General features: G+C 35.3%; 1 protein-coding gene across 1 annotated transcript in view; it reads left to right on the forward strand.

Moving 5' to 3' along the window:
- The window catches only part of MDN1 (midasin AAA ATPase 1), a 179374-nt gene that overhangs the window by 95571 nt on the left and 64530 nt on the right, over window positions 1-19273 (forward strand). The window contains exons 38-53 of the mRNA XM_031964521.1: window positions 487-684; window positions 1660-1767; window positions 2181-2369; window positions 4461-4550; window positions 4657-4920; window positions 5992-6253; window positions 8617-8776; window positions 9344-9460; window positions 10148-10356; window positions 11417-11565; window positions 12447-12658; window positions 13580-13800; window positions 15004-15117; window positions 15902-16034; window positions 17124-17239; window positions 18457-18590. Coding sequence (XP_031820381.1) covers window positions 487-684; window positions 1660-1767; window positions 2181-2369; window positions 4461-4550; window positions 4657-4920; window positions 5992-6253; window positions 8617-8776; window positions 9344-9460; window positions 10148-10356; window positions 11417-11565; window positions 12447-12658; window positions 13580-13800; window positions 15004-15117; window positions 15902-16034; window positions 17124-17239; window positions 18457-18590 — 2676 coding nt within the window. The remainder of the gene's footprint in view (window positions 1-486; window positions 685-1659; window positions 1768-2180; window positions 2370-4460; window positions 4551-4656; window positions 4921-5991; window positions 6254-8616; window positions 8777-9343; window positions 9461-10147; window positions 10357-11416; window positions 11566-12446; window positions 12659-13579; window positions 13801-15003; window positions 15118-15901; window positions 16035-17123; window positions 17240-18456; window positions 18591-19273) is intronic.

The following is a 19273-nucleotide window of genomic DNA, read 5'->3' on the forward strand; positions in this document are numbered from 1 at the left end:
AAGGTCAGAGATTATTTCAGTTTTGTCTTTGCAGTCCCAGCATCTAGTACAATGCAAATTATTGGTGCTCAAAAAAAAATACATTGTTGAATAAATGATTCTTGTCTCACTCCCCCCCCCCCCCCCCCCCCCTTTTTGTTTTTACAGATATGAAAATTGGGGATTAGAATTTAGGATTAATTTTTTTTTCATCATTTTCAAAAATGCATTTTTGTGTGTTTATGTGTGTGTGTGTGTTTTTCTCACATCACCAAATGAATGAAGTGTTGTAGAGGTTGGGAAGTTTAGACCCTTTTCCCATTGTTCTATTCCAGTGGGAGATTTCTCCAAGTTTTATGGTACATTGTGATATTATAAGAGTGTTGAAATTTTTTGTTCTTCGAACCTTGTAAAATGTAGAACTCACTTAGCTTGCTGAGAGGAGAGAACTATATATCAATTACTTATAGTAACCTCTTCTCCCTTTTTTTTACTGGACCACAATAGTTGAACCTGGCTTCTCAGTCAGTGTTAGAAGGCCTGAATGCCTGTTTTGATCATCGAGCAGAAGTCTACGTTCCTGAAATAGGCATGAGCTTTAAAGTTCAACACAAGAAGACTAAGATCTTTGGCTGTCAGAATCCCTATCGACAAGGAGGGGGAAGAAAGGGTTTGCCTCGGTCCTTCCTTAATAGATTCACTCAGGCAAGTGTTGTCATTTCTTGTAACAGAGCCCACCGATGGGGTTTTGGGCTTGTCTATAATCCAGCTGTTAAAAAAAACCACTGGTATCATGAGGAGAGAACTGATTTTGTATCTTTACTTGGGCAGCATTTGAAGGGCCTGTCTTCTGACTTGAGGCACTGGGAAGGCCATACTGTGGTTCAAAAACCTGGATTAGAGTTTGTGGTTTTATATCTCTGGAAGGTCTAAGTGATGAAACTAATACCAATTTTTTTGGTTTTTTTTTTTTTTTTTTTTCTTCAGAATATGCAATGACCTCATGGTTATTCCCAGGCCTGATTCTGTAATGAACAGAGAGGGCTAAAAGCTTTCCTCAGAGTCATATTGACTATGTAATCTTGGGAAAGTTTCTTAATTTTCATGATCTCTTTGGGTTGGGGGGCAAGATAGTGTGAGGGGGTGACTGAGCAAAGTACTGTTGAGACGTTTCACTTAACCAGTCTAATTTGCCAACTGTCATATAAATTTTTTGACTAATATGTCTTCTCTATAATAAATCCAGATTTTAAACTATCCTTACTATATCTGTCTATTGTGCTGAATTAACCAAAGCTGACTGGGCATCTACTCCTTATAACTTATATGTATTTTTAAAGAACATTGTGAAGAAAATTATTAAGCTATCTTCCTTCTAAGTCTTGATTTTTTCCTCAAGACAGTGGAGGGTAATAAAAAGAAGACTCCTTTCCTAATTGAGAATTACAAGGGACTTTATTGTCCTAGAGTACAGTAAGAGAAAGGAAATTTCTATAACAGGAAAACTTTTATTTTTCCTATTATGAATCCCAGATTTTTAAAAAAGATATTTATTTATTTATTTGCTTTGCAGAAGTATAAATATGATGAAGTTTCATAGTGCTTTTTTTGCAATTTTACCAGGTGATATGATGCTATTTTCTTAAATTGTTCATAGACTTTTTTTTTCTTCCCTTCCAGGTCTATGTGGACCCACTTTCAGCTTCTGACATGGAGTTCATTGCTAATACCTTATTTCCTGCCATTGAAAAAAGCATTGTTGCAAAAATGGTAGCTTTTAACAACAAAGTAAGACCATATTTTGTATTTGGTTTCAGTCTTTCTAGCATGGCTTAGGCTTGAGGTGAACTTCACCTTGCATATTATGGAAGCTATTCATTTAATGTGTGCTGAATTTAATTTTTAGTTTAGTATTACCTGGGCTATCAGTTAGGATTGCCTAGTTTTTCTACTTAAGGTAAAACTGGAGTGCTAAAATAAATGATTACATTATTGACATACTCAGTGCACTTCTCCCCCTGCTCCCTTCCTCTCCCTCTCCCCCAATTTGAAAAACAAGTCAGGAAAAGAAGGAAAATGAATTCTGGGGTTACACTCCACTAATGTCTTTAAGTTTCCTCTCTTGTTGAATTCTTTCAAGAGTTTGAATATAATGCCTGGAAGTGAGACAAAGTCTCCAAGAAAAGTTTTTCCTTTCCTAGATTGATCAAGAAGTGACTTTTGAGAAGAAATGGGGTCAGAAAGGAGGACCCTGGGAATTTAACCTAAGGGATCTCTTCCGCTGGTGTCAGCTGATCCTCGTTGACCAGTCTCCAGGATGTTATGATCCTAGCCAGCATGTGTATTTGGTTTATGGGGAAAGAATGAGATCCAAAGAAGACAAAGAGAAGGTGATTATTGCACTGTTTTATTTATTCCTACTCCTTACCCCCAAAAGCTGGCTTATTTCTCATAAGAGGAAGGCAAGCTTGGTAATGTGACAAGAGTAGCAGTAATGCTAGACATGTTGGAACCCTTTGATGTGAAAGACGGATTTATTAAGTATCTACTTCTGTGCCAGGGAGTAGTCTAAGTGATTTACTAAAATTTACTCATTTTATTCTAACAACACCTGGAAGACAGATGTTATTATGATCTCTTTTTAGAGTTGAGGAAACTGAAGCAGAGGTTAAGTGACTTGTTCAGGATCTCACAGAAGAATCTGAACTCATGGCTTCCTGATTTCAGACCAGAGCTTATATTCACTAAGTTACCTAAATGAGCTGCCTCTTGTAATGCAGATATTAAGAGGGGCCCTGTCTTACAGATTAAATGTGCTATCGTGTTTTTATTACATGTAGCATGAACCTGAATATGTGTGACTATGGAAATTAGAATAAAAGGTAGATTATCAGAAAGGTATCTAAAAGTCAGTGGATAAAATGCTGGTCTGGAATTAGGAACTCTTGTCTTCTTGAGTTGAAATCTGGCCATAAATATTTAGTAGCTGTGTGATCCTAAGCACAGGTCACTTAGCCCTGTTTGCTTCTGTTTTCTTATGTGTGAAATGAGTTGGAGAATGAAATGGAAAACCACTCCATTATGAGCAGTAGAATACCATGCTCAGTCCAAACATCACTTTCATATCTATTAAGAAGAATCAAATGGTAATATGAGACAAATGTTCTTAAAAAAAGCTATGTGACCTACTGCCATCTAGGGGACGGGATGGAGGGAAGGAGGGGAAAAGTTGAAACAGAAGTTTTTGCAAGGGTCAATATTGAAAAATTACCCATGCATGTTTTGTATATAAAAAGCTATTAAAAAAAAAAAAAAAGCTATGTGAAATACTCAAATGATGGGAAAAGAAGATCAAAAAGGTTGGCTTTTTTAAAAGTTGGATATAAAATTGGAAGTGATATAGCCTTATAGCGGGTGAAATATCCTTATTGGTAGTTTGAGATTTCTTTCTTTATAGTGGACATATGTTAAGTAGAAAATCTTTGAGCTGAAAGACCTCATGTCTAAGTGACTTGCCTATGATCACTAGTTTAATATTGAGATATGCCTAGAATCTAGGATTTCTGACTGATACAGTACACTATTTCTACTTTATATTACTAGTTTCTGGTTTCATGTATTTTGAGATTAGTACAGAATTTATGTTTTTTATTATCCCTGTTTTATCAATAAGATAGACCTTTTAAAGTAGTTGTTAAATTTTCAGGTATGGATTTTGTTACTTTTAGATTGAGTGTACTCCAGGGAAAGATATTTCTTTAAAAAAAAAAAAAATTAGGATTTATTCAACAGAAATAATCTTTTCTTTTCTTTTGAATGTTGGATGATGACATTATTTTCCAGGTATTGATAATAACAAAAGCAAATGGAATTTGTATGGAACTTTAAAGTTTGTAAAATATTTTTACATATATTACTTCATTTGAGACTCACAACAGCTCTTTGAGTGAGGTGTTATTATTAATTTCCCTTTCACAGATGAGGAAAAAGAAGTGAAAGGAGTTAAGTGAGTTGCTAAAGATCACATTGCTAGTTAATATCAGAGACATCATTGGAACTCACTCTCAGGCTGATATTATCTATCCAATCTGCCATCTAGCTGCCTTGGAGATAGATTTGGGATGTATGTGCATTGAGATCATAACAGTTTCTATTTCCTTCCATCATTTCATGTAGGCTGTCTAAAGCTCTATCAGGAATTCAGATTTCTTCCTTTGGAACTACTTAATAATATTTTCAGAATTTTTCTCTTATATATCTTCACCTAATCCCTCACATGATTTAGGCATGAGTAGCTTCTGTGTTCTTTAGCCCAACTTTTATTTCTCATTGTAATCATAGTTGTGGATGAATCCTGGGCTTGACACTTACTTTGTCAAATCACCAAACTTCTATAGTTATGCATTAAAAGCAAAAATACTTGAAGTATGTAAATTAGAACTTGGAAATTCCTGTTTTGTTCCTTTTCCCCTTCTCGTTAGGTCATTTCTGTTTTCAAGGAGGTTTTTGGTTCTCAGACTGTCCCATACATGGGTACAAGACAATTCCACATCACTCCTTATGAAGTACAGGTAAGGGGAACATAATATTTATTCAGTAGCCTTTTGTTAATATGATTTTCTTCTCTCTTTAACATATTCACCTTTGATTACTTTTTTTTTTTTTTCTTTTTTAAAGGTTGGCTATTCAGTTCTTTCCCGTGGCAATTATGTTCCTCAACAATCCCAGAGACCTTTGTCTCTTTTGCACCAGTCCTTGAAATTCCTTGAGCCTGTCATGAAGTGTGTACAAATGAACTGGATGGTTATCCTTGTGGGTCCCACTGCTGTTGGGAAGACCAGTTTGGTCCAGCTCTTGGCCCACCTGACAGGACATACATTAAGGATTATGGCCATGAATAGTGCTATGGATACCACTGAACTGTTGGGTGGATTTGAGCAGGTAACTATCCTGTCTTAATTAATCAATTAATTTAAATAACTCTTTCATCCTATTTATAGAAGCCTCTTTATTTTTACATTGTATTCATTTCCAAACATGAATCTGAACTCTCCTCTTACCATGGAACCTTACCTTATAAACAACCAAATTGGCAGATGAAGAAAAGTTTTTAAAAAAAATAAAAACAATGGGGCAGCTAGGTGGCAGTGGATAGAGCACCAGCCCTGAAGTCTGGAGGATCTGAGTTAAAATCAGATCTCAGACACTTAATACTTCCTAGCTGTGTGACTCTGGGCAAGTCACTTTACCCCAACTGCCTCAGCAAAAACAAATAAATAACAATTCATCATAACTAATAAACATATCTATTCCCCCAGCTGTGCAACAGAGATTTGAATTTTTTTCTCTTTTCTGAGTATAAGCATGGTTGTTACACAATATTCTCCAGTCTTCCCCTTTCATTTACATTATTGTATTCATTGTATATATTGTTTTCCTTCTTCTGCTTACTGTATGTTCCACCCCCCCTTTCTACTCCCCCTTCACCCCCTTTTCCCCCGTCCCCTCCCCCCCCGATAATTGGGGTTAAGTGACTTGCCCAGGGTCACACAGAGAGGAAGTATTGTGTCTGAGACCAGATTTGAACTCGGGTTCTGCTGATTTCAGGGCTGGTGCTCTATCCCCTGTGCCACCTAGCTGCCCCTCATTTTTTTTTAAGTCTCTAAAAATATATTCCAAGCATTTTTTCAGAAATTTCATTTGATCCTCGTGATATTCCTGTGAGGTAGATATATTATTAGTAGTACTCATTTTATAGTTGAAGAAACTGAGACAAGCAGAGGTCACATAGTTGAAGTGTTTGAAGCCTGATTTGAACTTGGGTCTCCTTGAGGAGGAGAGCCTTGTCCTCTAGCTTCTGCCCCCAATATAATAAAGGCTTTGTATTTAAAAGGCTTCTGTATTCCCGAATTCTTCATATTTTTCTCCTCTAATATATTCTTTAAAGTGATGCTAATTGCTGTCCTTTGGGATGCTAGTGACTATTATAGAGTTGCATGTGACTTGTTACAGGTTGACATCATACGGCCGTGGCGACAGCTGCTCAAAAAGGTGGAGTCTACTGTGAGTATTCTTCTCAGAGATAGCCTTCTTCTTAATCCTGAAGATGCAGAAGTGGTCCTTCGTGCCTGGAGCAATTTCTTCCTTACCTTTAAGCCCAAGTCTCTTGGAGAAGCTGGAAAGAATATCACTGTGGAGATTGTGAACAAGCTAGAAGCAGTTTTACTGCTTGTCCAACGCCTGAATAATAAAATCAACTCCTTCTCCAAGGCAGGTAGGTATATGTTATGTAGACAACAAGTTTCTGAAGGAAGTTGGTACAGACTGCCTTTATCCATGGTACTTGGACATTTGAGGAGTTTTCTACTAACTTCCCAAAGCCATTATTCATGCAGTAATTATTGTAGTCATTGAAATCCAAGAATAACATTTGAGCTCAAAAATATAGTTGAAAATGCTTGTCTGAAGCAATGAATCAGCAATACTGTTTTACATGCAGCTAGGAAAAGTCCAATTTCCCTAGCCTTGTAGGTTTTATTGTTGAATTTTGCTGACAGTATATACCAACAGTTTGTGTAACTGTAGGGTGTTTTGCTTGAAATACATTTGTCTATAGTCTGATGGTCTATAATTAAGTTTCATTTATTCTCTTGGTAAATTAAACAGAAGATGTATCTCTATTCTTTGTCACTTGTAGCCTGGGTACTTTGAATTTTTATTTTGATGCACAAATCTCTGTTAGGAACAAGTTTGTGACTTTATCCATAAAGAAGACAATCTTTGCATATAGCCCATGTGCACACTTTAAAAATTCTCCATCTCTTTTCATTTTTCTCTTCTCTCCCATCCCCCAATCATTTCTCTTTCCCTTTCTCCCTTTACTTTCTCTCCTTCCCTATCCCCATTTTCCTTTCTTCTTCTTTCTCCTACTTTTTCCCTTTCTCTTCACTTCCCCTTTTTCTAAACCAAACTAAAACAATATGCTCCTTTTAATAAAGAACCCTTGGTATTCATAAAGCAATCTCCATCTGCCAACTTCTTCCTGCTTAGAATGGAGTTTTGTTAAATGATATGACCCCTTTAGGAAAAGTTTAGCTCTGTAAATAGAAAATGCTATTCAGGCCATGTGGACTGATTGATTGCATTTTTAATCTAGGAAATGATGTTATTGGTTTTATAGAATATGAACAGCCTTTTATTTGGGCATTTTTTGATATGTCTAGTCAAATTTTGGAACTTTTCCTTTTCATTCTCTATTAGGAATCATTTATGATTGAGGCAAGTGTCATTTAAAATGTAAGGATGAGAATTTGTAATTGGCTTATGTGGCTCAAGGCACCTTTCCAAAAGACAGATGCCTATATCCACTTTTATTAATTAATTTTGTAATGGTGAGTGGGAACATATGGAGATAGACAAAATGGTATGCTGGGATGCTTGGAGCACCTTCCCAAAATTAGTATTTAGATGACACAAATAATTGGCCTGGAATAAGTAAGGACTATAAAAAAAAGGAAACGTCCTTATTAGCTTATAAGGAAATAATTATTTATTTCAGGGAAAAATTCAAATTAGTAGTTCTAGTTAGGTTCTGGTTTAGTTCAACATCAAGATCTCTATTTTCCTTTCCTGATGATGATGATGATGATGATGGTGGTGGTGGTGGTGGTGGTGATAGGTGGATGTAAGGATCATCCACCTAACACCACCACCACCACCAAGATTGGCTACTACATGCCTGTATCAGGTGACTTAACTTTCAACTCTGAGAAGGCCTTGTGCTATTTATATATCTAGGAGGCTACTGCCATAACTATACCCCAGTAAAAACTTTCAGTTACAGATGAAACAAAGAAACTTTATCTTCTAGCTGCCCTGTTATACAAAAGAGTACTCTCCTTCAAGTATCCCCGAACTCCCTTTGGTTTGTAATTCTATCTTTTCTAGTCTAGAGACATCCCTTAAGAAATCCTACTTAAATCTAGCTCAAACACATATTCTTTGAATTCTGGAGTACTTGTTTGATCTGGGCTGCATCTTCAGCTTTGAGAATTTGTATAGACCTTTCATACCTTGGGGAGTATGAGCTCTTCCATTTTTTATATTGAATGTGAATTTTTCAGGAAATGGTTCCCATTTAGCATTTTCATCTAAGAACTATACAATATCAGATTAGAATTATTATTCTGCACTTCTGTAGATTGAAAACCTGAAAGTGAAGGGAATTAAATGTGTCAGGCAGAGGTACTAATTAAATCCAAAGAAGTATATCTCTCAAACAATAATTACTTAACCTTTTAAATCTTACTGAAATTTTCTTTTTCCTTTTCTTTTTTTTGTTGAGATAATTGGGGTTAAATGACTCGTCCAAGATCATGCAGCTAGGAAGTGTTAAGTATCTGAGGCCAGATTTTAACTCGGGTCCTCCTGACTTCAGGGCTGGTACTGTATTCACTACAGCAACTAGCTGCCCCCTTACTGAAAATTTCTTAACTTAGTGACATAACTTTTTAAAAAAAAAATGAATTGAAATTGCAGTTCTATTCTTAAATAAAATATTGATATTTTGATACTTTCCTCTAATGTGGTGGTTGACTGTTGAACATTATAAATCAAATCTTGCCCATGATGTTTCAGAATTTTCCAAACTTGTGGAAGAGTTCCGAAGTTTTAGATTGAAGCTTATTCAGACTGTGGATGGTCGTAGTCATGGCACATTTGAGTGGGTGGACAGCATGTTAGTTCAAGCCTTAAAGTCTGGAGATTGGCTTCTGATGGACAATGTTAACTTCTGCAAGTAAGAGAGCATTCATTACTCTTTGGGACTTCTTGGATGAGGATAGACTTTGTGTAAAATTAGGACACCTAACTCAGAAATTAGAAGCTCTGATTAGTTATGTTTCCTTTTATTTGAAACTTGTTATTGTACTAAGTATTGAAAGCTTTTTGTTTCTTAGACTAGTTGCTAATAAGTAATTTTTTACAGTGTACTTTATATGATATTTTCAGCTTAGCTAAACATCAAAATTTTGCTTTTCCCTCAGAGTTGTATAGCATATCTTGGGTTATAGCGGTTTCTTAATTCCTGGCATAGAAAAATGATAATTTTTATTAATTCCTTAATGACCATGGATTAGGTCTGTGCATTTTTTCTATGTGTCCTAAATTAGTATAATAGAAAGACTTGTGTTTGGATTCATTGATCTTGGTTCATGTCTTAGCTTTGCCATTTATTTTCTGTGTGAAATGTGTCCAGGCATTTTGAGTTGATTTTGATTGTCAGGGGGTAGAGTGGAGAGAGCTTTAACTTTAATTTCACCTGAAAATGTCAACTTGCTGTCCATTGAAATTCTTTGCCCCACAGTCCGTCAGTGTTGGATCGCTTGAATGCTCTGCTTGAACCTGGAGGTGTTCTCACTGTTAGTGAGAGAGGAGTAATTGATGGATCTACTCCTACTATTGCTCCACATCCCAATTTCAGGTATTATATTTTTTGTTATCCTCCTAAGAATCTTGTCCATGCCCCTACCCCAGTATAGTAATAGGTGTCCCGCAAGGATCCATAGATTATTTCTTGGTTTTCTTGACACCAAGACAGAGAGATCATATGGTGAGCATTAATTATTAATTTTATGCTTAAATGCATTATAAGCTATTTTATTAGATACAATGATACAAACAAGAGAGAAATGCATATTCAAGGCAAACCTGACTGACATTGGGTCCATGTTAATTAGTGGTCATTTTTGCTAATCTTCAGAAGTTTATAATGCCGAAGTGTCAAATTCCCAAGATGAAGAGAAGTTTTGCTATTTATCTGAGCAAGTAGCAATTATAGAAATTAAACACAATCCTTACAGATAAAAACTACAGAAAATGACTTTAGATTTTGGATTTATTATTTATTTTCCTTTTTAACAACACTAGATGAGTGCTATAAATAATATTAAGCCAGCTTGAAATTTGTCCATTTAAGGACAAAATTAAAGCTGTTGATCTTTTAGTCTTAAAGTCTTTAATCTTTTAGTCTCATTAAAGATTGTGTTTATGCCTTAATTAGATCCACAAAGGTTTGCCTTTATTTCACATAGTCACTGTAATAGTTACAATGTGATTTTTTTTTTTTTAATGTTTTTCTTTTTCTCCCTCATCAAACTTCATTTAACAGGCTTTTTCTTTCAATGGATCCTGTTCATGGAGAAATATCCAGAGCCATGAGGAACCGAGGAGTTGAGATTTACATTCCTGGAGAAAGGGATGAGAATAGTCCAGACCTTCTGGATTTGAAATTACTATTGCATAGCATAGGTTTGGTTGGAGACAATTTATGTGACACTCTTATAACCATGCACACAGAAACCAGAGAGATCATTGTAGGTAAGTTTCATTATTGGTTCCTATGTTAGATAAGCACCTGTGCTTCAGAAATCACAAAAAGTTTTTGTGTGTGTGACTTAATGATTTGAATTTGGTTGGATTTTTTTGTTTGTTTAGCATTTTGTGTGATGTATCAGTTTTCTATTTTTAAAATTTTTGCTTGTGGAAACAATGATAAGAAACTCTTGTCACTGTTGTTGTGTATTCTTTTAGAGGCAGTGGGCCTCTGTCCTACGTTACGGTTCAGATGCATGTCCTTCTAAGGATGAATGAAAAAGCAGGGTCATCAAAACCATTTAGTAGTGACTAACAAATAGAATAGTCGATCAGTGAAATAGGTAAGGTATACAAGACACAATAATCAGTGAAGACAATCTAGTGTTTGATAAGCCCAAAGACTCCAGCTTCTGAGATAAAAACTCACTATTTTACAAAAATTGCTGGAAAATTTGAAAAATGGTATGACAGAATGTAGGAAGGAAAAAGCAAATCCATTGTTGGCTAAAACTTTTCCAGAGATAAGAAAGATGCTTTGGATCAAGAACACTTAAATGAGAAGGGGAGATTGGCACATTGGATATTAAGCAGGTATATCCAGGGAAAGAACAGGAAATGACTATGAACCAATACATAGAATTCCCAATCCCTCTATTTTTGTCCACCTGTGTTTTTGATTTCCTTCACAGGCTAATTGTATGCTATTTCAAAATCCGATTCTTTTTATACAGCAAAATAACTATTTGGACATGTATACATATATTATATTTAACTTACACATTAACATATTTAACATGTATTGGTCAACCTGCCATCTGGGGGAAGGGATGGGAGAAGGAGGGAAAAAGTTGGAACAAAAGGATTTGCAACTGTCAATGCTGAAAATTTACTTATGCATATATCTTGTAAATAAAAAGCTATAATAATAATAATAAATTTAAAATAAATAAATAAAAGGACATTAAGCAGAGTTGAGAGTAATCATACTTTTAAAAAAATTTAAGTTTGTGACAAAAATTTATTGAAAACAGTTGCTCAGAAATGATAATGTTTCTCTTCTAAGGTTCTCCCACATCATCTTTATCTACCTTTTTTCACACGGCCACACTCATTGCACAGCGTCTGATGCGAGGCTTGAGTGTAACCAGAGCCTTTTATGGAGCATGCTGGGAAGTCTATGTCTGTGCTCAACAATCACCGGCAAGCCGACAGGTAAATATTTTTAAACCCTTACATGAATTATCATATTGAAAGAATGAGTACAAAAGCCTATTTAATGTACCAAGTACAGTGTTACATGAATAATATATAGTGCTACCTCTCAGTAAAATGTTTTTCATCTTTTTAATCTCTTACCAGATTACAGAGTCTAAAGCAAAGTATTAAGACAATGGGCAGAGGCACCTGGGCTTGAATCCCATTAATGCCACTTATTATCTTGGGCAAGTTATATCACATTTGCAAAATGAAGGGTCTGTATTTGAAGGCATCATAGGACCCGTTCAGCATTAATATATTGTCCTTTAGCCTTATCCCTTTCATATGCTGAGAAAGACAACTTAATAAAATAAATGGCTTCAGTAGACCTTGACAGTAGAATCAGATGTAAGGTATCACATTCATCTTGATGTCATCTCCGGGCAATAGGAAGATTGCAGTTATTCCTATGTTGGAATTCATTCCACTGATCGGATGAATAAAGCCACATCTAAATTGTACAGCTATTTATTAATACGTCTGTCTTAATGCTGTAGTCCAGCTGTAACAGCTGTAGTCCAGATAGGAGCTCAAAGATCAGTATAAGACGTTGTGAGTTTTCTAACTCTTGGGTATTGTTTATCATATTAATTGCCTATTGAATTGGTTTCCAGGCCAAGTTTGGATGATCTGGGTTTGACCTATATTTGAGTGTGTGACCTTGTGTAAGTTAGTTAATGCATTAACCAATGCATTAGGCATCTCTTGAAAATTATTGACTGCAGAGAAATTCTAGTCTGAATTGATGTTAAGAGGGTTCTTAAACTAATAAAACCATAGGTCCAGATTACCCTAAAATATTGAATGATATGTGTTTTTTCTCCTTTTCTTACCAGCTTGTGCAGGAAATATTGATGAGATGTGTTTCTTCTCTGAAGTCGCCAGAAAAATGGGGTAGCTCACTTCTTGTCATGGGTGTATGGCCAGACTCTTTGCCCTCAGCCCTGTTTGCCACTGAGGATTCCCACCTTTCTACAGTCCGAAGTGATGGACAGATTCTGGTATACTGCCTCAATAGGCTGAGCCTAAAAACCAGCAACTGGGAAAGGTGAGCAAGAGAGTTAAGTCTGTGTTGATCCATGATGGAAGGAGGCAGCATGGTATGATGGAAGAAGTACTGGATCTGAAGTAAAAGGGATCTGGGTTCAGATGTTATTTCTGTTGCTTGCTTACCCACCCGTCCTTGAACAAATCATTTAATCTCCTGAGATCTTAGTTTCTTTAAACCATAAATAAAGAGATTGGACTGCATTAGCATTATCGTGCTAGATTTTATCCTTGAGTAATAGAGGGTATGTTCATAATATCCCAGAACACATTTTGTGGCCAAGAGATATAAAATGATGTTGGTCTCCTCTAGGGTTCAGGTGTATCAAATCTCAGATGATTTTTTTTTGTTTTATAGTAGTTTCTTCAATCCATTTTTGGAATTAAAAAAAAACAGGTATTATGATTTCTTGTTTTCTTGAACAGATGTTATTAAAAATAGTTAGTGTTGATTTGCTGTATCAGCCAGTGCAGTCTCTCTCTCCGTCTCCTCTCCTCTCCTCCCCTCCGCTCCCTCCCCTCCTTTCCCTCCCCTCCTTTCCCTTTTTTCCCCTCCCCTCCCCTCTCCTCCTCTCTTCTTCTCTCCTTGCTGAGGCAATTGGGGTTAAGTGACTCGCCCAGGATCACACAGCCAGGATATGTTAAGTGTCTGAGGCCAGATTTATACTCAGGTCTTCCTGACTTAAGGGCTAGTGCCCTATCCATTACACCACCTAGCTGCCCCCCTGCCTCCTCCCAGTATATCTCTTTTAAATGTCATAGTTGTGATTGAGGTTTTAAATTCCGTATATCCATTGCAATCTTTGTTCCTAAGAAATTCCTGTTTTCCCCACTGTACCACTTTTTGTGTTCATGCTCTTGCTTTATTGAATTGTGAAATTATCTTTTCTTACTAATTCTTATCCTTTCTCATGAATTCCAGGATACTTCCTCTTACTTTGCAAGACTTAGAGAGAATAATTCAGACCTCTAACTCCGAGAGTTTGAACTTTAGTGCAGTTGAAATGGATACTTCTTGGTTAGATGAAACAGATGTCTTGGCCGCTTCTGTTAAGTTGCTTGTCGAAAGAGCAACTAATCAGGACTGGGTTCTTCGAGTTAGGTGGCTTTACCATCTGGCCAAGAATATACCCCAAGGCCTTGGTAAGTAACAAAGTCTTAGTCTTTTTCTGTGTGCCTGTATGTATATATTCATCATTTTAAATTTACTTTTTGAATGCCACGAAACATTTATGCTGTGGAGAACAAGCATTGTGTTTTGATGTTGTAACTCAAGGTATCACATATTACATTCTATTTGTTGTCCTCGAGGCTTTTCAGCCTAGTCAGTTGATAGACAGCTTTTAATCAGTAGGTGATAGATATATACCAAAGAAATTCTGTGAACAACAAAGTTCTATTAAAGCCCTAATAGAATATCATTGTGGTGTAGAGGGGGAGATAGCCTGGATTCTTAGAGATTATGTTAGCAAAGTAGAAGCACTAGCTTGCACGGTGCCTCCCCTTCACTTATCCAAATTAAGAGTGCTTCATGTGTGGATGTAATGGATCTGTTGGTCATCTAAATCTAAGCTTTAATTCAGAGAGACAAATTAGTTACCAGGTGATAATTTTTGAAACAAAGACAATTTTTAAAAATTGTAAGTTAGTGTGCTTATGATTTGTATCAGAGAGAATTCTGCATTTTTGAAATCACAGATCCTTTAAATAGTAAAGTATATAAGCAAAACTTTTTGCCCCAACCATCCTGCCCACCTCTTGTTCCTCCTAACCACTCTTTTCTAACATGAGATATTCCCAAATGATTCTGAAGTTGTATAACCTTTTTGGCTCTACTCTATAAAATAATATATATTGAATTAGTGGCCTATGCAAGTGCACATTAGCAATAATTTAGTCATTAAAAATAATAGCCTGTTTAAAAAAATTTTAAGAAGAATATGAATGGTGCCATAGATTTTCCTTTCTGTGTCTAAACATGTGTACCCTCTTCAGAAAAGGATGGTATAATATAGGCACAATTTATTTTTAGCCTTACAAGTTTTCACAGATTTTTCTTGTGGTAGTACAATACACAGTCATTTCTGTCAGTTGATGGGAAAATAAGAATAACGTGCAACCATAGAGGTAACAGATACTATGGAACATGGAATCTGTTGGTGAAAGTTATTGTTTAAAATTAAATAGATTTCTATTCATTTTTTCTGTATTTCTTTGATAATGACTGGAATAGATAAAAATCTGTTTCGTTTAGTGCATACCTGGCTGACTTTATGCAGAAACTGATTGCATGCTTACTGTCAGATATAATCAGTTCCTTAGCTTTTATTTTCTTCCTCCTTGTAGAGTATGTAAAGACTTACCTAGAATCTGGTGCTACATCTCTGACAAACTTTTATTCTAATCCGCTCTCTGCTGAGATCAATAATGTTGTCAAGAAAATACAACCAAATGTGACAGGTATTGTATTTCACCTACTAGGGGAAAGGGGGGAAGCAGAGGGGTTGGGCATGACTCTTTCATTGAATTACAAGAAATGATAACCAGGCAGGATGTTAAATGTAGTATATTTTGCACTGACTCACACTCTGAACTTCAAAGAAAAACTGATCATTTCATGTAAAAATTGATTTCTGAAAGAGAATGATAGCTATTATATTAAAAATAGAACTTCTGTATTTGATATTGAGCTATAGATTGTTGGATACTATTCTCATTAGCTGTGCAACCAACCAAAAAGTTTTCTTACTGAAAGTGACTAGTGACCAGATAGTGGTAAAGCTGAGAGCTTGGTCAAAAGTAATTTACCCAGGGACAAGAAAATAATAGATGCCACTTAACAGAAAACGTGACAGGAAGTAGGGCTATTTGGTAGGTTGCTGAATTTTCAGGATTATTTTGTATTAATACCGGGACCTATTGAAACATCCACCAGAGGAAATTTTGACATGGTGCATAGTTTCAGTAATTTAAGATAACATAATGCATTCGCAAAAGAAATAGTAGTAAGATTTTTCTGGCATTATTTTTTAAGGCTTTTGAAGCATATTGGTTTTGTTGTCTTTTAAAATACATTTCTTTACTTCCATTTCCATGCTCAACCATAAACATTTTCCTTTTGGCACCCCAATTCATTGTTGCTTCTTATGATCTGGATAAAATAATAGGAAATATGGATAACTGAAAGCCCTGTTGGGTAAAGAATGCTACTTCAATATTTTTTCATTCTTCAATGGCTTGTTAGATGAATCTGTGATTTCACTGGACCCTCGATGGAACAAGCAGGCTTTGGATATTACAAGAAACTCAATGGACTTTGATACAGAATCCAGTAAAACTGAGAAAATCCTTGTGCATTTGGAATCTGTAGCAAATAAGTAAGTGAAGACAGTAGCCCTAAATTCTTATACTTCTTTCTTCAGACTGAATGTTGTAGTTTCTTGAATGTTGTAGCTTCTTCAAGGGTGGCTAATGTAGAATTATTTTTCAGTGAGTTGAGGAAAAACACTCTTGTATTTTAGTGTGTAGATCTCAGCCTATTTACCGCTATCCCCTTTGCCACTGGATTCATGAATGAGATGATTTTTGATTGCTTTGTTGAAAAGGCTTAAAATGTCTCCCTGTACCTAATACACAGATGTATCTGTATACACACATGTAATACACACACACATACACTATGCACATATATATATATATATTCACTAAACCTTTCCAGGTCAGTCAACATCAAATAGAAGTTTGACAGCTCTGCTTTAAAGTATAGTCTTTGTTAAAAAATTTAGTAATTTCCAATTTTTTTTTCACCTAAATACATTAGACATATCAGCCCATGGCTCATAAGTATATTATATATAAATTTCTGTGTATTATATTGCTGACTCACTATCATTTGAATATATTCGTTATAGATTTTCTATCAGGAGCAGTGTACTTAGCTATTCCTCACTTTTTCAACTTTTTTTTTTTTCGACCATTAGATGGTATTTGATCTGTTTAGTTGGTACAGTTTGTGGTTTCAGGAAACTGACATCTGACCTATATAAATCTAAATCTGTGATTTTATTATTATATTATATCAGATGTTCATCTTTTGATCTGATTTGTTCAAAGTTCACAAAAAGAAACTGGGCAAGGCAGAAGCACACCACCTATTGATAGAAGCCCTTGTTGGAAGACACATTATGTTTTAACTCTCTCATTTTACAGATGAGCAACTGAAACCTTTAAATAGGTTAAGTGACTTGACCAAGATCACACAGACTAACAGCTTTATAATTTGAATCTAGTGGTTCTGATTCCAGAGCTAGTAGTATATATACATTGTACTACATTGATATGCTGCTCAGAACATCCTTAGTGACTCCAAGTATTTTGGGGATACATTGGATTAGGAGATAGTAATTTAGAGGTGTAAATTTGCAATAAGCAGATAATTTGAGACTTTTCCCTCCACTTTATTATAGGGCAAATCTGTATCTGAACCGGGAAAAAAGAGTTTTTACTGAAACCTACTTGATGTCTACTGGAGGGAAGGAATCAATGAATAGTACATTAAGAATGTCCTTAGAATTGCAAAAAGGTGAGAATATTTAACTTTGACGTTATTGTCAACTTTTACTATGATTCTTGTTTGCCAAATCGTTTGTTAGAGTTCCATGTCTTTTTTCTAGGTAATTTGAATAATACTTATTCTTGAACATTCCAGAAAGCTAGAATTTTGGCATTTTTATGAGAGCAAGGCTCCCATATCTTACATATAAGACTGAGATTTCTTTTTAAGTATTAATGAAAAATGGAAAAATAATTTTTCTCCATTTGATTTTTAAAAATCCTATTCATTTGACCAAGTATTCTGTACACATTGTATAATGTTTAAGGAAATTTTCATCAGAAGCCTTTAGGATAGGTCTAGGAACATGTTAGTGTTTTGTTTTTTTAAAGTAGGATTACTTGTCCTAGGAACATGCTGTCCGAGAGATTAGTCATCTTTATTTTTTAAAAGTGTCTATAAATAGCTTATTATTTTTACCCTAGCACTATGATTATACTGCATTTTTATTTATTTTGTTGAATGTTTTCCAATTACATTTTAAAACAATCCTTGCAACTCTTGGAAGTAGGGAGTGATTCTGATGTTTTTGATACCTTTACTCTGGACAGCTCTCTAAAACGATAAATGAAAAAGAAAACCTGGATTGGTAGAGGGAATTTCTTCATTTAAGAACTTCCAACAATAATGAAATCACAGGTCCAGGCCCTATTCCCTGGAAAGAATTTACTACTTCCTTAAAGTGAGATTTCATAGATGGGGTTTTGGAGATCTTTGGAAGCGAGGAGGTCGAACAACTGTGAGGTCAAGATATTAGATAACTTATTAGTTGATTTATCTCTTCAGCTTAGATAGTCTTCCCATTGTCAAGGAATGTTCCTTTCTGTGAACATTAATCCAGATCCCTTTCCCATGGAAAGAACATTGATTGTATAGTTGAACATCTAACCAAAAACTGTCTCAGTCATTAGCCCAGTACCAGTTCTTCCATTATTTTTTAAATCATTCTTCTTTTTACTAGTGTTTTTGATTCAGAATCCTAGGAGGCAAAGATTTAGTTGCTTATTTCTATTATAGAAATATCATAGGAATTGCGTTGACCACAGTATTTAAGCAATATAATTATGGAAATATCAAAGAAGTTCAATGACCACAATATTTAGGCAATATAAAGATCAAGATTGAGTTTCTAATGTCCCTATATTTTATTAAACATGTGGAATTTTTTTGTTTTTGTGGTTCTCAAGATCCAGAGAATTATCAGAACTTGTGCCATGAAATTGTGGTGCATCTTGCTTCTTTCTTTGAATTCTGCGATTCACTGATAATGTCCTTGGTGAAGTCTTCCCAGGTGGAGTTATCGGATGATATTCTAGTTCGGGTGAGTATTATCAAGTGATTCACCTCTTCCTTTTTCCCTTTTCCTCCTATTTGTTATTAAGAGTGAATTGGAAGATTGATTGCATAAGCCATGCCATATCTTCATTATTGTATTCACTTCTGGGCAATACCCTTTCTGAAAAGGGGAATTTGCCAGGCTTTACCGGTGGGAGGGCTCTAGAGGAGCCAAGGGAAGAGACAAATCAGGAGATAATATTGACACCTTCAAATATTTTCAAGACTGCTTTATGGAAGAGAGAAATTGGTATTGCTTGCCTTTCTCCAAAGGAGAATAGTGGAGCTGATGGATAGAAGTTATATAAGGAGCTTAGTATTTCAGTGTAAGAGATGAACTTGGTTAACAATTAGAATTACCCAAAATGGAATGAATGGCTTCATGGTATGATTGATAGAAATGTTACTTGAGATATATAAGTGAAAGTTAAGTGACTGCTTATCAGTGAAGGTATTCATCTATTAGGTACGGGCCAGATTCAACAAAATTTTTCTACAAACTTATTATCAGTTGTCTTTTTATATGTAAGGCACTATGCTAGATAAACCATAGTTTCAACTCTTATTATGCCTTAGGTTGTATTATAAAATATATCTCTTTGGAGCTGGATTCAAGTCTTTGTTAATTGCATATTATATAAGATTTAAAAGATCCTCAAGTATTTTTAA

The sequence above is a fragment of the Sarcophilus harrisii genome, chromosome 4, assembly GCF_902635505.1.
Source record: "Sarcophilus harrisii chromosome 4, mSarHar1.11, whole genome shotgun sequence".
NCBI lineage: Eukaryota > Metazoa > Chordata > Mammalia > Dasyuromorphia > Dasyuridae > Sarcophilus > Sarcophilus harrisii.